The sequence below is a fragment of the Heteronotia binoei genome, chromosome 9 (genome assembly GCF_032191835.1).
Source record: "Heteronotia binoei isolate CCM8104 ecotype False Entrance Well chromosome 9, APGP_CSIRO_Hbin_v1, whole genome shotgun sequence".
Taxonomy (NCBI): domain Eukaryota; kingdom Metazoa; phylum Chordata; class Lepidosauria; order Squamata; family Gekkonidae; genus Heteronotia; species Heteronotia binoei.
The window spans coordinates 54,674,824-54,691,531 of NC_083231.1; the positions used below are offsets into that span (position 1 = coordinate 54,674,824).

General features: G+C 42.6%; 1 protein-coding gene across 1 annotated transcript; it reads right to left on the bottom strand.

Annotated features, from left to right (window-relative positions):
* Window positions 1-10,035: 10,035 nt before the first annotated feature.
* LRAT (lecithin retinol acyltransferase) lies at window positions 10,036-15,562 on the bottom strand. The gene is made up of 2 exons (XM_060246622.1): window positions 14,829-15,562; window positions 10,036-11,461 (listed from the first exon to the last, which is right to left on the bottom strand). Exons 1-2 carry the CDS (start codon window positions 15,375-15,377, stop codon window positions 11,309-11,311), a joined length of 702 nt encoding a protein of 233 aa, XP_060102605.1. The 5' UTR covers window positions 15,378-15,562; the 3' UTR covers window positions 10,036-11,308.
* Between the last annotated feature and the right edge of the window lie 1,146 nt (window positions 15,563-16,708).

The following is a 16,708-nucleotide window of genomic DNA, read 5'->3' on the forward strand; positions in this document are numbered from 1 at the left end:
TATGATTCTATAAAGTAAAAAAACCCAAGAATCCATGGTCCAGAACCATTGTGTGTTGCCACAAAGCTGTAGATTCGTGATTTCTGTGATGCAAACTGTGCCCATGTACACAATATGTTTTTTGATGGTGATGCTGGGTGATCCAAAGTGAAAATTATGAGGAGCCATGCCTTAGAATCATGTTTTGTTGCATGGTTTCACCACAAGCCATGGATCTGTGACTTTTGTCGTACAAGCTGTAGCCATGGACATGATACGTGATGTTATGGTTGGTTCAGGGTGATCCAATGCAAAAACATGGAGGATCCTTGAGGATTTGTGCTTTGGAACCATGTTTTTGCATTATGGTATTGCCACAAAGCTGTGGATGCATGATTTCTGTGCTGCAAGCTGTGTCGATAATCATGATATATAATTTGATTGTGAGTCTGGGGTGACCCAATGCAAAAACCATGAGGCTCAAAGAAGATTCGTGCCTTGAAACCGGGTTTTTGCAGCATGGTTTCGCCACAAAGCACCAGTGACTTTTTACAGTGTAAGCTCTGCCCATGGACAGGAAAGAAGAGATGGAGAAGGAGGAGGAGAAGATTGGATTTACACCCCACTCTTCACTACCTGAAGGGGTCTCAGACCAGTTTACAATCTGCTTTGATTCCCCACTCCTCCACTTACATCTGCTGGAATGGCCTTGGGTCAGCCATAGCTCTTGTAGGAGTTGTCCTTGAAAGGGCAGCTGCTGTAAGAGCTCTCTTAGCCCCACCTACCTCACAGGGTGTCTGTTGTGGGGTGGGGGAGGTAAAGGGGATTGTGACCACTTTGAGACTCTGAGATTCAGAGTATAGGATGGGATATAAATCCAATATTTTCTTCTTCTTTCCCTCCCCACAATACATACCCTGTGGGGTAGGTGGGGCTGAGAGAACTCTAACAGGAACTGCTCTTGAGCAAAACAGCTCCGAGAGAACTTGTGGCTGACCCAAGGTCACCTTTTTATTTATTTATTATTATTTTATTACATTTGTATCCTGCCCTCCCCTGATGGGCTCAGGGCAGCTAACAACAATAAAAGCAGCATAGTGCCAAATAAAATCACAATGAAATCATTAAACATTTCATATAATTATACAATTTAAAACAATCCTTTTTTCAATTTCATTCCCTAGAATCCAACGGCGTGGTTAGTTCTTATTGAGCACTATATGTAACAATGATGTTAGGTGTTCTTTAGTGCTCTACATTTATAGTGAGATGGATTCAAATACCAATGCTGTGGGATGGTGGAATAGTGGTCACCTCCCCATTAGATGTTAAATGCTAACCTAAACAATTCTGTCTTGCAGACCCTGTGGAATTGTGGCAAGTCCTGCAAGGCCCTGATGTTTTCAGGGAAGGCATTCCACAGGGCAGGGGCTGCCACCAAAAAGGCTCTTGCTCTAGTGGTGGTCAGCCAAGCTGCTTTTGACCCAGGGATCATGAGGAGATTTTGTGAGCTTGATTAAAGTGTTCTCTGAGGCTCATATGGGGAAAGGCGGTCCTGGAGGTAGGCAGGTCCCAGGCCATACAGGGCTTTAAAGGTCATAACCAGTACCTTGAAGCGAACCTGGAACGCCACAGGCAACCAGTGCAACGATTCCAGTACAGGTTGAATGTGCTCCCATAAAGGTCCATTAACAGCCTAGCTGACACATTTTGCACCAGTTGCAGCTTCTGAATTTGCATCAAGGGCAGCCCCATGTAGAAGGTGTTACATTAATCTATTCTTGAGGTGACTGTTGCATCAGCAGGTACATGTGGAGTAGCGGGGAATCAAACCTGGTTCTCCCAGATAAGAGTCTGCATTTAACCACTACACCAAACTGTCAGTCAATATGTGATTTGATGGTGGTCTTGGGGTGATAAAAAGCAACAATTCTAGGGATTCATGGTCCAGAACCAATTTTTTTGAAGCATGGTGTCCTCATGAGACAATGAATCCACGATTTTTGTGATGCAAGCTGTGGCCATGGACATGATATGTGATTTGATGGTGAGCTTCAAAACCATGTTTTTGCAGAATGGTGTTGCCACAAATCTGTCTAAAATTTCCCAGTATTGTTTTCTATCACGTATGTATCTGACAAAATGGACTGTGATTCATTAAACATTATATTGAAATAAATGATGTTAGTCTCTAAAGTGTCACTGGACTTTTCTTTTGCTTCCTACATAGCCAGTAGGTGGCAATGTTATATAGTGTAAAATAGATGGCTGTGCAATAACTGATTTCTCTCAAGGGGGAATCACTTAGTAAAGATGCCAACTTTAAAGATCTATATAGAACCAGTGCAGCCCCACATCTCCACTCATAAAGTCTATTAATTATGCCTTTGTACCATACCCCAAAGTAGACCTGTCCAGGATATTACTTCAGAAATTAATTTGGCAACATTATAGAATCATAGAGTTAGAAGAGACCTCCAGGGTCATCTAGTCCAACCCGCTGCACAATGCAAGAAACTCACAAATACCTTCCCCCAAATTCACAGGATCCTCATTGCTATCAGATAGCCATCTAGCCTCTGTTTAAAAACCTCCAAAGAAGGAGAGCCCACCGCCTCCTGAGGAAGCCTGTTGAGCTGGAAACTCTTTTGATTTAATTTCAACCCATTAGTTCTGGTCCTACTTTCTGGGGCCACAGAAAACTATTCCACACCATCCTCTATATGACAGCCCTTTAAGTACTTGAAGATGGTGATCATATCACCTCTCAGCTGCCTCCTCTCCAGGCTAAACATGTCTAGCCTCTTCAACCTTTCTTCATAGGACTTGGTCTCCAGACCCCTCACCATCTTTGCTGCCCTTCTCTGGACCCATTCCAGCTTGTCTATATCCTTTTAAAATGTGGTGTCCAAAACTGAACACAATACTCCAGGTGAGGTCTTACCAGAGCAGAGCAAAGCAATACCATCAATTCACATGATCTGGACACTATACTTCTGTTGATACAGCACAAAATTGTATTTGCCTTTTTAGCCACCACATCACACTGTTGACTCATGTTCAGCATATGGTCCGCTAAGACCCTAGATCCTTTTCGCACATACTACAGATAAGACAAGTCTCCCCCATCCTATAACCATGCATTGGATTTTTCCTACCTAAATGCAGAATTTTACATTTATCCCTGTTAAAATTCATTTTATTGGTTTTCGCCCAGTTTTCCAGATCATCCTGTATCCTGTTTCTGTCTTCTGCTGTATTTGCAACCCCTCTCAATTTAGTATCATCTGCAAATTTAATAAGCATTCCCTCTATTCCTTCATCCAAATCATTTATAAAGCTGTTGAACAAAACAGGCCCCAGGACAGATCCTTGAGGCACTACACTGTCACTCCTCTCCAAGAGAATGAGGAACCATTCACAAGCACTCTTTGGGTGTGATATGTCAACCAGTTACATATCCACCTAACTGTAACAAGATCCAAGCCACATTTTACCAACTTGTCAACAAGGATAGTATGTGGAACTTTATCAAAAACCTTACTGAAATCAAGATAAACCATGTCTACAGCATTCCCTTGATCCAGCAAGGTAGTAACTTTCTCAAAAAAGAGAGATCAGGTTAGTCTGACATGACTTGTTCTTGAGAAATCCATGCTGGCTCTTAGTAATCATAGCAATCCTTTCTAAATGTTCCAGGATGAGTGATAATTTGTTCTAAAACTTTTTCCAGGCGTCAAGCTGAAGGGTCGGTAGTTACCCAGATCCTCCTTTTTTCCCTTCTTGAAGATGGGGATAACATTCGTCCACCTTCAATCTTCTGGCACCTCTCCTGTTCTCCAAGAATTCTCAAAAATAATAGTTTTAGATTCCGGTGGTGCCACGGATAGAATGGAAGCTTTAAAGCAGTTAGTAAAGCCTTTCATCAGAATCTTATGAATTCTTCCTTTGTACTGGAAACAAGAAAGTGTCACTGTTCTGTAGCAACATGGCACCACTTGCCAGGTAGCTAAGGAACCTATTTTCCAGGTTGCACCAATAGTGCCATTTTCTTGTTTCCAGTACAAAGGAGGAGTTCATAAGCTTCTGATGAAAGGCTTTACTAACTGCTTTAGAGCTTCCTTTCCATCTGTGGCACCACTGGAATCCAAAAGATCCTTGGCTGGCCCAAAGCAAAACACATTTTTGAACTCTAGCAGGAGAATGAGTAGGAGACAGTTGAGGGAATCCAATTCAAGATAGCCAGTAGGAACCACACAGCAAAGGACTGGACCTTTGGGCTGAGGCCCTGTTAAGGCTAAGAGCAGAACGTGTGCTACCCCAAAAGAAATGCTTCGGCCTGGGTACTGTAGTGTTTTTGTTTTGTGAAGATCCAAAGAAGAAGCAAAGGCAGTGAATCAGTGCCTGAACATTCAATTCGATGAGCATCACAAAACCATTCAGGGAAATATTTGCAGATAAGAATTATCACTGAGAGAACTAAAGGAGAGTTAGTTTGCTCCTTGAGTTAAGAATCACATGGCATTGTTTCTTACAGAACTTTCATTCAAATAGTTCAAAATATGGAGAAGAATGCATGGATTTTACCATATATTGAAAGGGAAATAGTAGGTGCTGTGGTTCCACACTTGTTTGCTTTTATAAACTTATTTTGATTTCGCTTGGGCAGGCAGATTACCTGTTTATCCCAAAGAACTCATCAAGTCTGTTAAGGGGGCATAGCTGAGTTCTGTGGAACATACTAAGCCATTATGCAAATATCTAAATCCTAGCAACTCATCCACAAAAGATTGCCTCTGTCTGGTCAACAATATCCCCCAGTTGGAGGCAAATAATGTTTCAGAAGCCAAGCAGACCCCCAACTTCTCTAAGGACTGCAGGAGGGGAGGGGTGATTGATGGAGGCAATTTATCTTATCTAGAAGATGACAGCACTACAGAGCCTGGGAAAGAAGGGGGGTACAGTCTCCCCTTTATTCTCAGGCCTGCAGTCATTCTCCCAGCCTCTGCCCTTATTGCACTTCTCTATACCCCAATCTCCCGCCAACAGTTTCTGCTCACTTCACACATCCTTCTGAATCAAACGTTTTGTTTCACTGGGAAAGTAGTTTTGTTTCCTCCTCAGTGCGTGTCTGTACCTCCCATTGCCATTTTTGGCCTTGTCCCTACCACATCTTCTTCCACTGCTGATTTAGGACTAGAATGCTAAAGAGAAAGTAGGGGAAGGAAGTGGGCCGCTGTGCCAGATGTGCCCTACTGACGTGGTTCCAGAGGTTTTAAACTGAGCCACCCGCTATTTGATCGTTCTACTCTTTGTTCTGATATTCAGAGGCCCAACGCTCAGTGCAGCTCATGCATGTTGTGTGGGTAAGCAGTGCACTGTATCAGTGCCTTATGTGTTTTTTATGATGAGAGTCACACTGTTGAATAAAGAGGTGGCAGCAGTAGCTAGGGATGCCTTTCACCAGCTTTGGGTAGGGGGCCATCTGTGGCCATTCCTGGCAGGAAACAGCTTGCCACTGTGATGCATCATGCCCTTGTAACATCCAGATTAGATTGCTGCAATGTGGTCTACATGGGGCTACCCTTGAAGACTCCGCAGAAGCTACAGTTGGTACAAAATACTGTAGAATATTGCAGCCAGAGTGCTCACTTGAGTGGGTTGTAGGGATCATATCAATCCAGTTTTGTGTCATCCACACTGACTCCCAGTTTATTTCCAGGCTCAATTTAAGGTGCTGGTATTTTCCTTTAAAGTCGTATGTGGTTTGTGATCACTATACCTTTAGAACCACCTTAGAATCATAGACTCATAGAGGTAGAACAGACCATCTCTTTTCTCAATGCAGGATCACCCTAAAGCATCCCTGACAAGCCTTCATCCAGCTATTGCTTGAAGACTGCCAGAGAGCGAAAGCTCACTGCCTCCCTTGGCAGCTGATTCCTCTGCCACTTGAAACAAGGCTGGTCTGGCAGGACCCATTGGGGACAAAACTATGCTGACTTTCCCAGGTCACCAAGTTGCCCTTCAGATGCTCACAGATTGTCTGATTTAAAATCTGCTCTAATATCTTCCCTGAGACAGAGGTCAGACTGACTGGCCTGTGGTTTCCTGGATCATCCTTCATCCCTTTTTTGAAAATTGGGATAACATTCACCCTCCTCCAGTTTTGTGGCACATCTCCCATCTGCCAAGAGGTCCTGAAGACTTTTTTCCCATATGAACCTACCCAAGCACTCAGGTCATCTTTGGAAGCCCTGTTTCAAGTACCTCTGCCATCTGGGGCTGGGCAGCAACCCAACAAAGAGCTTTCTCAGTTGTACTGCCAAAACTTTGAAATTCCCTCAGAGAATGTCTGTGTCTATCGCTATATGTCCTTTGGCTTATCCCCAATAACTATTATTGGTCCACACCCATAGCTTTGGTGTTGTGTATATGCTTTTACTGAATTGTTTTATATATTATTTCAAACACTACTTTAATGTTCACTGCCTTGAGGACCCCATTTGGATGGAAAGGCACCAGAAAAATGTTTAAATAAATAAACACAAGATGCACCATGCTGGATCAGATTAAAGGTCCACTTTCTTAGGCATGCTGTACCTCACAGGAGTTAACAAGGTGTCTATGGGAAGTCCATAACCAAAGCATGAAGCCTTCCTGTTATTGTTCCCCAGAGACCACTATTCAGTAACACACTGCCTCTGGACAGGGAGATTCCACTGAATTACTGTGGTTGACAGGTCATCCTACCAGAGACCATGGTCATCTGTGGCAGCAAATGCTTATAAATTCTACACTGTGAGGAAGCACTGTTTCCTGAATCTATTGCCAGTTTATTAGGGTGTCTCTGAGTTCTAGTATTATGAGAGAGGAAGATAAAGTTCTCTCTCTCCCCCCATCCCTATACCATGTATTATATAAACTAATATCATGAACTTCCTTAGACATCATTCTTCTAAACTGAAACACCCCAAATTCTTTAGCCTTTTCTCTTATATAAGGTACTCTAATTCTTTGATCACTTTGTTTATTCCTTTCTGCAGCTTTTTGTGTTCTAGTTTTTGGAAATGGGGCAACCAGAACCATACTCAGAAACCCGAATGGGGTCACACCTTTCATATATATATATATATATATATATATATATATATATATATATATATATATATATATATATATATGGTGTTATGATATTGACAGATCTAGTTTTCTAGTAATTCCTAACATGGAATTTCTCACACCACTTAAACACCCTATTTTAAATTGCCTGAGGCTTGCACACAGATTTTCCTGCTTACTGGATCATGGCTTTAACACAGCTACTCTGGAGCTCAGGATAAAAGTTGTACATGGGGGAAGCAATACCCATATGGATATAACTTCAATTGAAATGTGGTATAGTAGTTAAAGTGTTAGATTAAGAACCAGAAACCCATGTTCAAATCCGGACACTGCCATGGAAGCTTCCTGGGTGACCTTGGGCCATGTGGGTTTTGATTTCCCAGCTGCATTTTACCCATGCACAACTTTCATCCAATGCACATACTCTCAGTCTAACCTATCTCACAGGGTTGTTGTGAAGATAAAATGGAGGACTTTGAGTCACCACAGTAGAGAAACATGGGCGAAGTAAATAAACATTTACATTATGCTGACGCTACCATGACAATTCAGAACTCTGGGTAACTCTCTTGTGCTTGAATGAATGGTTTGGCACAATTGCAGCTATGCATGGGAAACATTTCCCCTTTGAAGAATTTTCCATGGGAAACATTTCCCCTTTGAAGAATTTACCCCCTTTTCAGTGCACTTGAGGCAGCATTTCAATAAATCAACAAATGCCTATAATAAAATGCACATAGCTATAACAGATAGGTCCAGTTATGCAAGTGCCTATAAGTAGCTATCTGCATTGAGAATCACCTATGCCATCCAAGGTCATGGCAGAAGCTGTGTTTTAGCACAATAAATAAACTGGGCCTGAGGATCAAACCACAGGGCATTGAGTGAGTTCAGATGTGTATCTGAGTGGCAAAAATTGGTGGGGGGGGGGGGAGTAGGGATAGATGTGAGGGTCCTGGTACTAGTGAAAGGCACATTTAACTCCTTCTGTGACACATTCCTTCTCCAATCAGAATCACAATCCCCCCCACCATCACTGGGGCCTACAGCAGCTGGCATGAGAACATATCCAATGGGGAAACTGCACAGGGTAGGGGAAGAGTTATAGCTCAAATACATGGTTGGAAATCCATTCACAGTTACTAACCGTATGTGGTTTGGCCCCGAGAACTAATTCATGCATTAAATCCATGTAGGCCTCATTTGGGTTTATACAGACACGTTTTCAGAGCTCCCCACTGTGAACTTAATTCCCAGTTGTGTACAGGCCCAATTTGAATCAGGACAGTAGCATGTCAAGTAGGGTTGCCAACTCCCAGTTGGTGGCTGAAGATCTCCCACTATTACAACTGATTTCCAGGCAACCACCTGGAGAAAATGGCTGTTTTATAAGTTGGACTCTATGGCATTGTGCCCCAAACCCTGCCCCCTCAAGCTCCACTCCCAAAATCTCCAGGTATTTCCCAACCCAGAGTTGGCAACCCTAAGTACATGGAAAGAAGAGGCTTCAGCCACACACACACAGCCATTTTCCAGTCCAAAACAACCGAAGGGAGCCACTATCTGCTTAATGGGGACACTTATATGTACTGACTAGCCTGAAACCCGTGCTGCAGCATTTAACTACCTTTAAATTTTGTTTTAGGTAGGAAGGGTATTTTGGTTTTGGAAGATTTAGAAACTCAATTGCTATGCTGAATGTTATAAAAAATGCCTGTTCTGGTTTAGAGCTGACTTCCCCTTTTGGTCTGCACAACAACCCTGTGAGGTGGGTTAGGCTGAAAGTCTGTGAGTGGTCTGAACCAAACCAGGAGGCAAGCAACCTCAGCACGGTATACTGACAAAGAGTCCAGCCTGCAAAGCAGCCATTTTCTCCAGGAGAGCTGATCTCTACCATCTGGAGAGCAGCTGTAATTCTGAGTGATCTCCAGCCCTCACCTGGAGAGTGGCAACAGTGTTTCCCAGGAGGAAGTGCCTGGTCTGGAGGATGGAGTCTATGACATTGCATCTGTCTGAGATTCCAGTCCTACTCAAACCTCACTCTTTCCATGCTCCACTCCTCAAATCTCCAGAAATTTTCCAACATGGAGTTGGCAACCATATGTCCTTCCAGCAGCAGTAGCCGCAGCAGCAATGTTATTACACAGGTCCAGAGCTTTGGGCTGGGCACTGATGAGTCAGTCCTGACACCTGTTCAACTGTCTGCAGTCTCCTTTAACTGATTTCTACCTCAGAATACAGAGCTTCATACCTGACCAATCAGCGAGGGAAGGAGGTGGAAGCAACTCACAGCAAAGCTTTACCCCATTGGGAAAACTTATTTTACCCTTTTCACCCACTTAAGGGTCAAATTTCTAAAAAAAACCCTTCTTAGTGGGCATTGATGTCATGGAAGGAATGCACTCCCCGAATTTTGGGTTTCTAGGTCCTGTGGTTTGGACTGGGCGTTGATGATCTGTCAGGACAGACAGACAGATAGATGTAAGTTTCTCCAAGACGACAAAAAACTGGTACCCCAGGATATAGAGGAGCAGGTTGAATTAGGCCCACACATTTCTTAGTTCCCAGCATGGAACTCCAAGAAGACATCTGACTCAAAGTCCTTCTGGCAGTCACATCTCCGCCATGCGGACTTTGTGAATCAGCCGTGAGACAGGGGGACAAAAGGCAACAGAGTCTTAAGGCTTTCACCTTGTCTCCCTCTTTTTAAAAAAGGGTTATTGGGCAAGGACATTTTTTTAACATCACTTCCTGCCATTGCATTTCCTTGATTTTTTTAAAAGCCCCTGCTGAAGTGGATTGGATGGAAAGCACACAAAACCTGTCAATGCATTTCTTTAAGCAAACCAAAAGAGGGTTAAAGCAAATATGTGCATAATCTCATTGCTTTATAAGGGCTGGAAAACATTCCGAAATTTATCATAGACTACACACGTTTAATTTTTTTTATTACAAAAAGAAAGCAAATAATGTGACATGCAAGTATGCAAGTAATCAATATGCTAAACTGGCCAAAAGGCATTGTAGAAATTAATCAGATTCACACAGTCAAAAACACATCTGTATTTTAGAGATAGGCACAGAATTTTGATTGATTTTGTAATTCCAAGAGACACACAAGACATCATAAAACAGTTTTGTGTCTCAGACAGAAATTCTCACCCCATCAAAATTCAAGAATTTACCATAAATTCCTGTGTGGTTATTCCAGAACAAGCCAATTGAAATTAACTGGTTTAGACTGGAATGGGTAACTCCATGAGTGATGGGTAGTTTGCTGCCCTTTAGTGGTACCCTGACCTCCACCCCTGAGGTGGATTGCTTTCACTGTGCAACAAAGTATGCCTAGTCCACTATAGTAATCAACCACTGTGTTGATTGTCTTTAGGCTTTATGTTTTCCATACTGCCTGGTCCCACCAAGAGAAACAAAGATCTTCACTAGCACACTTACTAGTTTGTGCCTTCGCCACTTATGCCATCCAAATGGCTTAATCTTGAGGCTTCTAAAGGCTGCCAATGTGGTTTGTATTGGATTCATTGTCATTTAACAGCAAGGACAACCCTGAGCAACTGCAGATTTTGCTGCACCTAAACCCAGGCAGTAAGGAAGGCATGAGAGAGAGAGAAGGGTGTGTGATGAAAAGGAATAAGCGCTTATTACATTTAACTTCCTGCTTTATGGGAATGGAAAACAGCAGATGGGAGGCAGCTAGGAATGGTTAAACAAGCAAAAATAAAACCACATCTTGGTTGACTTTATCCCCAGCAATAACACTGGAGTTGGTTCAGAAACAGCTAGAAGAGAAACTGCCATAGAAGTAGCATGTTGGCTTCAGCCACTATTCTTTTTCATCCATCCTCTTTTGCATATGTCCACAGAAACCTCTTCTAATACTTGGAAATAAGTTCTAGTTAATACCAACGAGACTGCTATGTCCAAGCTTAGGCTTGCGGCTTGTAGCAATGCTTTCTTCAGAGTTAGTCCTTTCAAAGATGCCTTCCAGAAAGATTTCAGGAAATCCAGTCATTTGGCTTACATAGTAAGCTATTCTTTGTTCAGTGTTCTGGACAATGGTGTATTTATATCAGTACAAAATTATGTTGAATTTTTCCTCTGTATACAATACTGAGTAGCAGTTTTGAGCTTCCATAAATATGTTATTTTCTTCTACATACATCTGCCATCAAAGGAGAGGAGGGAGTTAACCAACCATCCACAAAGTGAATGGAATAATGATGGTGGGGAGAGTAGTGGCAGGTGCCAGGCCCAGGTAAAATATAGAAGCAAGTCCCAGCAGCACTGAAGCTAGAACACTCCTCTGGTCTCGAATGATCATCTTCACTATTTCACAGAACTGGAGGGGAAAAAATCACAGCAAAAAAGGTCAGAGCTCAGGTAGAAGCAACTTTGAGTGTAGGTGCACACATACATGAATGGAGGCAGACACACAACAGGTTTCTGTTTGGTCTAAATAATCTGAACAGACAAATTTGCAAGCAGCTAACCTACACAGTTTGGGCCCTCTTTGGCCTTGCAGAGGCTCCCAGGATTCACTTTTTCAACTTCAGGAGACACTCAATTCAGAGGTAAAGCTTTGCATACAGAAGATTCCAGGTCCCAGCCTCAGTATCTCCAGCTCTCAGGCCTGGATATTGATCCACATGATCAGTATGAGGACTGAACTTCACATGTGATCAACATGAGGACTGAAGTACTACGGGGACCAGATCCAAATTTGGATTGGGGCCTTGGCATAAGAGGGAAGAGGGGCTTAAGCACCATTTTCCTGACCATGGGGGAGAGATTCTTTGCCCTGTGTTCTTTGCCTCCACATGAAAAAATCAGTATGGCTACAAGTCCCCATGGCGATTATGTGTTAGGCATAATGCATAGTTTGGGCCTGGGAAGTTCTCTGTATCCAAGACCCCAGAGAGCTGCTGAAGATTAGAATATATTAATTACACTGGGCTAGAGAGACCAATAAGCTGTCCAACCTGGTATAAAATTGTTTCAGATGAATGCATATTGCTTCATTGACTCCTAAAATGTTTGGTGGCCCATGCAACTGCTAAGGTTAACTATACCACCCTGAAATTTAGAGGTAGTGGCCTGTCCAGAAATCATGCGCCACACTGGAAGCTCTTCCCCCATCCTCCCAAAGCATCAACCGCTCACTGGAAGCAAAGTGCACACACACTGTGTTCAGAGCCTCTATCTTTTTGATTAGAGTTCACACATAACAGAGCTGGTTCATGGCATATAATGCTAGTTCTACAGCTGAAGAATGTTGGGTCAAATGAAGCAATGACTGTATCCTTTATCTATAGTCATGTCTCCCATTAATATACTGTGCAGAATAGATTTATTAAGCTTCAAAGGGAATAAATCCTTGGTTTAACTCTTATCTGAGATGCATAAAACTTCTTTCAATTTCTTTTAAGTAGCAACCATACACATAAGCAGAGATCCAGATACCTTTCCCCACATCACAACCCCATGAGCAGTGCCCCATATCAATATCATTCCCCAGTTATCTAAACTTCCAATGCTCCTGGTGTTTCCTGTTTCTTTGAACACACAAAGATAAAGAGATGTTGCCCTAGCATGACAAAGGAGGATGAATAGGGGTTTATAATTTGATTATCAAACATTCTGTTCATCTGACCCTGATCTCATTCTAGCAGGTTGGGGATCAAAAAGAAAGTTTCCAGTACCGTTAAATTCCTATGAGCTAGGATATAGCTTTAGGAAGGTACAGAAGGAATGGTAGAGGAAAATTGTCTTTGGCCAGCATGCCAGAGGACATCCTTTCTGGGATTAGAAAAGGGAATAGTGTAGTTTCGAGAAACATAAAATGAAAGCTTCAGAACTAGATGTCCTACTTCTTGGAAGTCTGAGCATTAAAAAAAAAAAAAAGGCCAGGAGACCTTAAATGTTTCAAAGTTGCAAATTCCCCCCAGCCAAGCTATTTATTAGACTGCTGAAGCAGCATACAAACAGACACTGTTATGAGAGAGGTGATAAACAGCAACACCAATTAAAATCTGCTTTGTCTCACAGGAACCTGGCAAACTTAAATGACCTCACAGGCATTTCACACAGATTCAATATTTTTAAAGAAAGAAATGCAGGCAAAAGAGCCCTTGCTCTGTTCCCTGCCTGCCTGGAGCACAGAAGGTTCCATTCTAATTAACCACCCAGCAACACTACAAGACATTCTTTGCTCAGTACCTAAATAGACCTGACGTCTTTCCTTTCGTAGTCTGTACCAAGTACAGCTTGTAAAGCGTGCTTCTGCTTCAACCTGGGGCTGCTGCTAGAGCTGCCTGAAATTCCAGCACAAACTGATCCTTTATTTCAACTGAATGCTGGAGAGGAAATCACTATTGCTCTTAGTGGTCCCACTCCCAGTTACAAAGTATTCCTTTAAGAAGAATCACATCCAGCACTTTTGGCTCAGAGGAGCACTACACACACTCAGAAATATATATTATAACTATGCCTTTGTTTAGAAAGGTGGCCCTTTTACAAGGGCCAAGGCTTTCTTTTTCAGAACAGTTGACAGTGGAAAAACTCCACCAATATTCATTCATCCCATTGCCCAAACCTTTTATTTGAGGAGAGACCCCTTTCCTTCCCCCATAAGTTAAATACTTCCATACCCATACTTTTTTAAAAAGTGGAGAGAACTCTGGTATTGTGTTAAATGACTTGTGACTTTGCACCCGCTTTCAGAATCCAATTAAAAGGGTCAAACATTTTCCCACAATAAAGGGTGCAAAGGAAAGGAGGGAGGAATACGAGAGCTACAACAAATGTAGGGGTGGACAAGTTGTAAAAAGCTTTTAAGTTAGCAGCAGCCTTTCATGACATTGCTGGGACGCTGGAAAAAGGCAAGGGGCGTTATATCTGCTGTTTCCTGTATTAGCCTGTTCTCTGGTTGAAGAGGCACTTTCAGTAAGTCCAGCATGTAATTTGCTGACTTAATGACTCCCTGCAGAATTGTCAGGCCAGAGAGAGGACCAGAGTGTCAAAACACTTTGCCAACAAGCAAAGTTAAAAGGCACTGCTATCACAGTAAGCATGCTCAGAGAAAGAATTACAAAGGGTTTTCTTGCTGCAGAAGAAGATTTGGAGTTGTTGCTTCAATAGCACAAAGGGTCAGGGAAGAAAACCCACCATTCTCAGCAGGAATGATCTTTTTAAAATTTTAAAAACATGTCTGGAACAGGAAAAGCCTTCTGTCTGGATTTGCCTCTCAGACAGGAGCACAGGACGGCCAGGGTAACAGCAGCATCACTGTGCTTCCTTGGCAGCAACACCTGCACAGTTCCCACCCAGAGATCTTGTGGTTGGACAAGTTTTTACTTATGTTGGCTACAGATACCCATTCAAGTGCCTGGATAACTGTCTTGTTGAGACAGCAAAGAGAGCCTGGATGTAGATTTCACAGGTAACACTAAAACATGCTATGGCCTTTCTAGGGGTTTTCTTTCTTGAACACAGTCAGCTACTGATGGTTAATGGCTAATGGCTAAATATAAATACCTGAAGCTTTCACATGCATTCTCCTCTCTGTTCTGGGGGTTGGGGGACTTAGGAGGCAAAACAGCCACAAAGACACATCATAAATGTACATCTGAGTCCCACAGACCTACATCTGTCTTCCCCTCTCCTAATACATAGTTCACAGACCACTTGTCTGGATTTGGGAAACTTACCTTGTCTGTCTGGAAGCTGACCCCAGAGCCATATCGGCAGTGGGTCACAAAATGCTCGCAATTGTTCCAAAGCAAGCTGTATTCTGTCGCACCCACCAGCTTCTTGGCTCTGCAGACCACCTCCTCACCACACAGCACATTATTCTTGAAGTGTACATCCATGCAGTTCACTAGGATACAGCCACCATAGGCAAAGTCATCCACAGTGTCCACACGGATCCTTGCTGTTTTAGCAATGACACCCAAAATAAGCCTCTTATTGGTCACCACCTTCTGGATCTGCCTGTGGTCATTGGTAAAAGCTGGCAGAATGTCTGGCATGAGGTGGGCCACCATGTTGTCACCCAGGTAAATGCCAAAGTGGATGAAAAGGGTGCGGGGCACCTCCAGCAAGTCCCCTGGCTTGAAGCAAGAAGTATCATAACAAGTGGTATGTTTTTTCTTTTCTTCCTCCTCTGCACTGGAGCCTGTACTGAGAAGTTTGAAGTTAGCAAGCAGGAAAAACTTCTCCAGGAGTAAAGACACTGCTTCATACATTGGGTTCTTCATGATGCTAGTTTTGTTCTTGGGCTTCTGCGGCAGCTCCTAATGGGTTTAATCTGCTTCAGCATCCAGCCTTTTTATCATGGCAGGAGGGGAAGGTCCACAGAACAGCATCACTTTTGATTGGCAGAGAGGCCAGGGGGTGGTTACTGTGAAGTGAAATAGATCTTTGCTCAGAATCTGGCCCTCCCAGAAGAGGGGTCTGGTTATTATTATTTTTTCAATATACAGGGCACAGAAGAGAAAAGAAAAGCTGACTACTTCCAGTGACTTATTATGAAAAATAAATAGGCTGCTTGGCTTCTGACTTTTGTAAAATTATGAGCCCAGAAGATGCTGTTTCAGAAAATACAGGTTACTTGGGAGTAAGAATCATTACCCTCACTGGTTTTACTTCTGAGCAGTGATGCAGAGAATTGGATTGTATGGTTGTAGTCCTTAGCATACTTACAGTACTTTACTGAAAAGTAAGGCCCAATAATTTCACCAAGACAGGTTTCCAGAGAAACATGTTTATGTTTGCAGACTTGTTTAGAATAAATTCCCCTGCAGTCAAAGAGAACTTGATTGTAATTGGATTTGCACTTCAAAACAAAACTGGCACTTATGGGTGCCCCTGGAAAACTGAAGCATTTTATTTTTAAGGGCCAACTACATCAAAATGCAAATGTGAATGACACTTTGAATAAAAGGCCAACTCTATATCTCCCAGCTGTACACAGCCAGAAGTACAGCTTTACAAGCCTTGGCATTATTAAAAAATAAGTGGTAAGTTAAAGGCTCTTTTGTTTTTGTTGTGTGAAAAAAATAGATCCATGTCTCTTGTATCATTTCACAATTTTGAAGACAGACTTCAAGATTTTTAAAAATGTGCTGATTGCAAGACACAGGTTGCTGATCAAAAATGTATTAACTGAAGGCTTCAATAATGTGTAATGTTGTTTCCAAAATCCCTCTCTCTGATTTACTAACCTCCTTGCCTTGTTTTTTGGACCCTTCTGGGTGCATTTGTACCTTTAGGTAGGTTTACAGTCCTTATGGTAAATGCTGTGTACTGCATAGATATTTTCCAAGAAAGTGAGCATCACTATTCTATGGGGCATTGGTTTGCATAATCCTTTTGTCAGGAAGAAGTGCTGAAAAGCGACTCAGGTCCCCCCAGAAGGTCCCAGGGTTTTTAAAGCAGCAACACACACAACAGGGACAAAGCAAGTAGGTGCCTCCAGCTCCCACTTTACCATCCAAGCACTTGCGGCTGAAGGAGTTAGGTGATCCAGAAGGTAGTGCTCAAAATGCCTTCTGAAGGGAAAGAACTGTGTTGCGTGAGTGACAAGGCT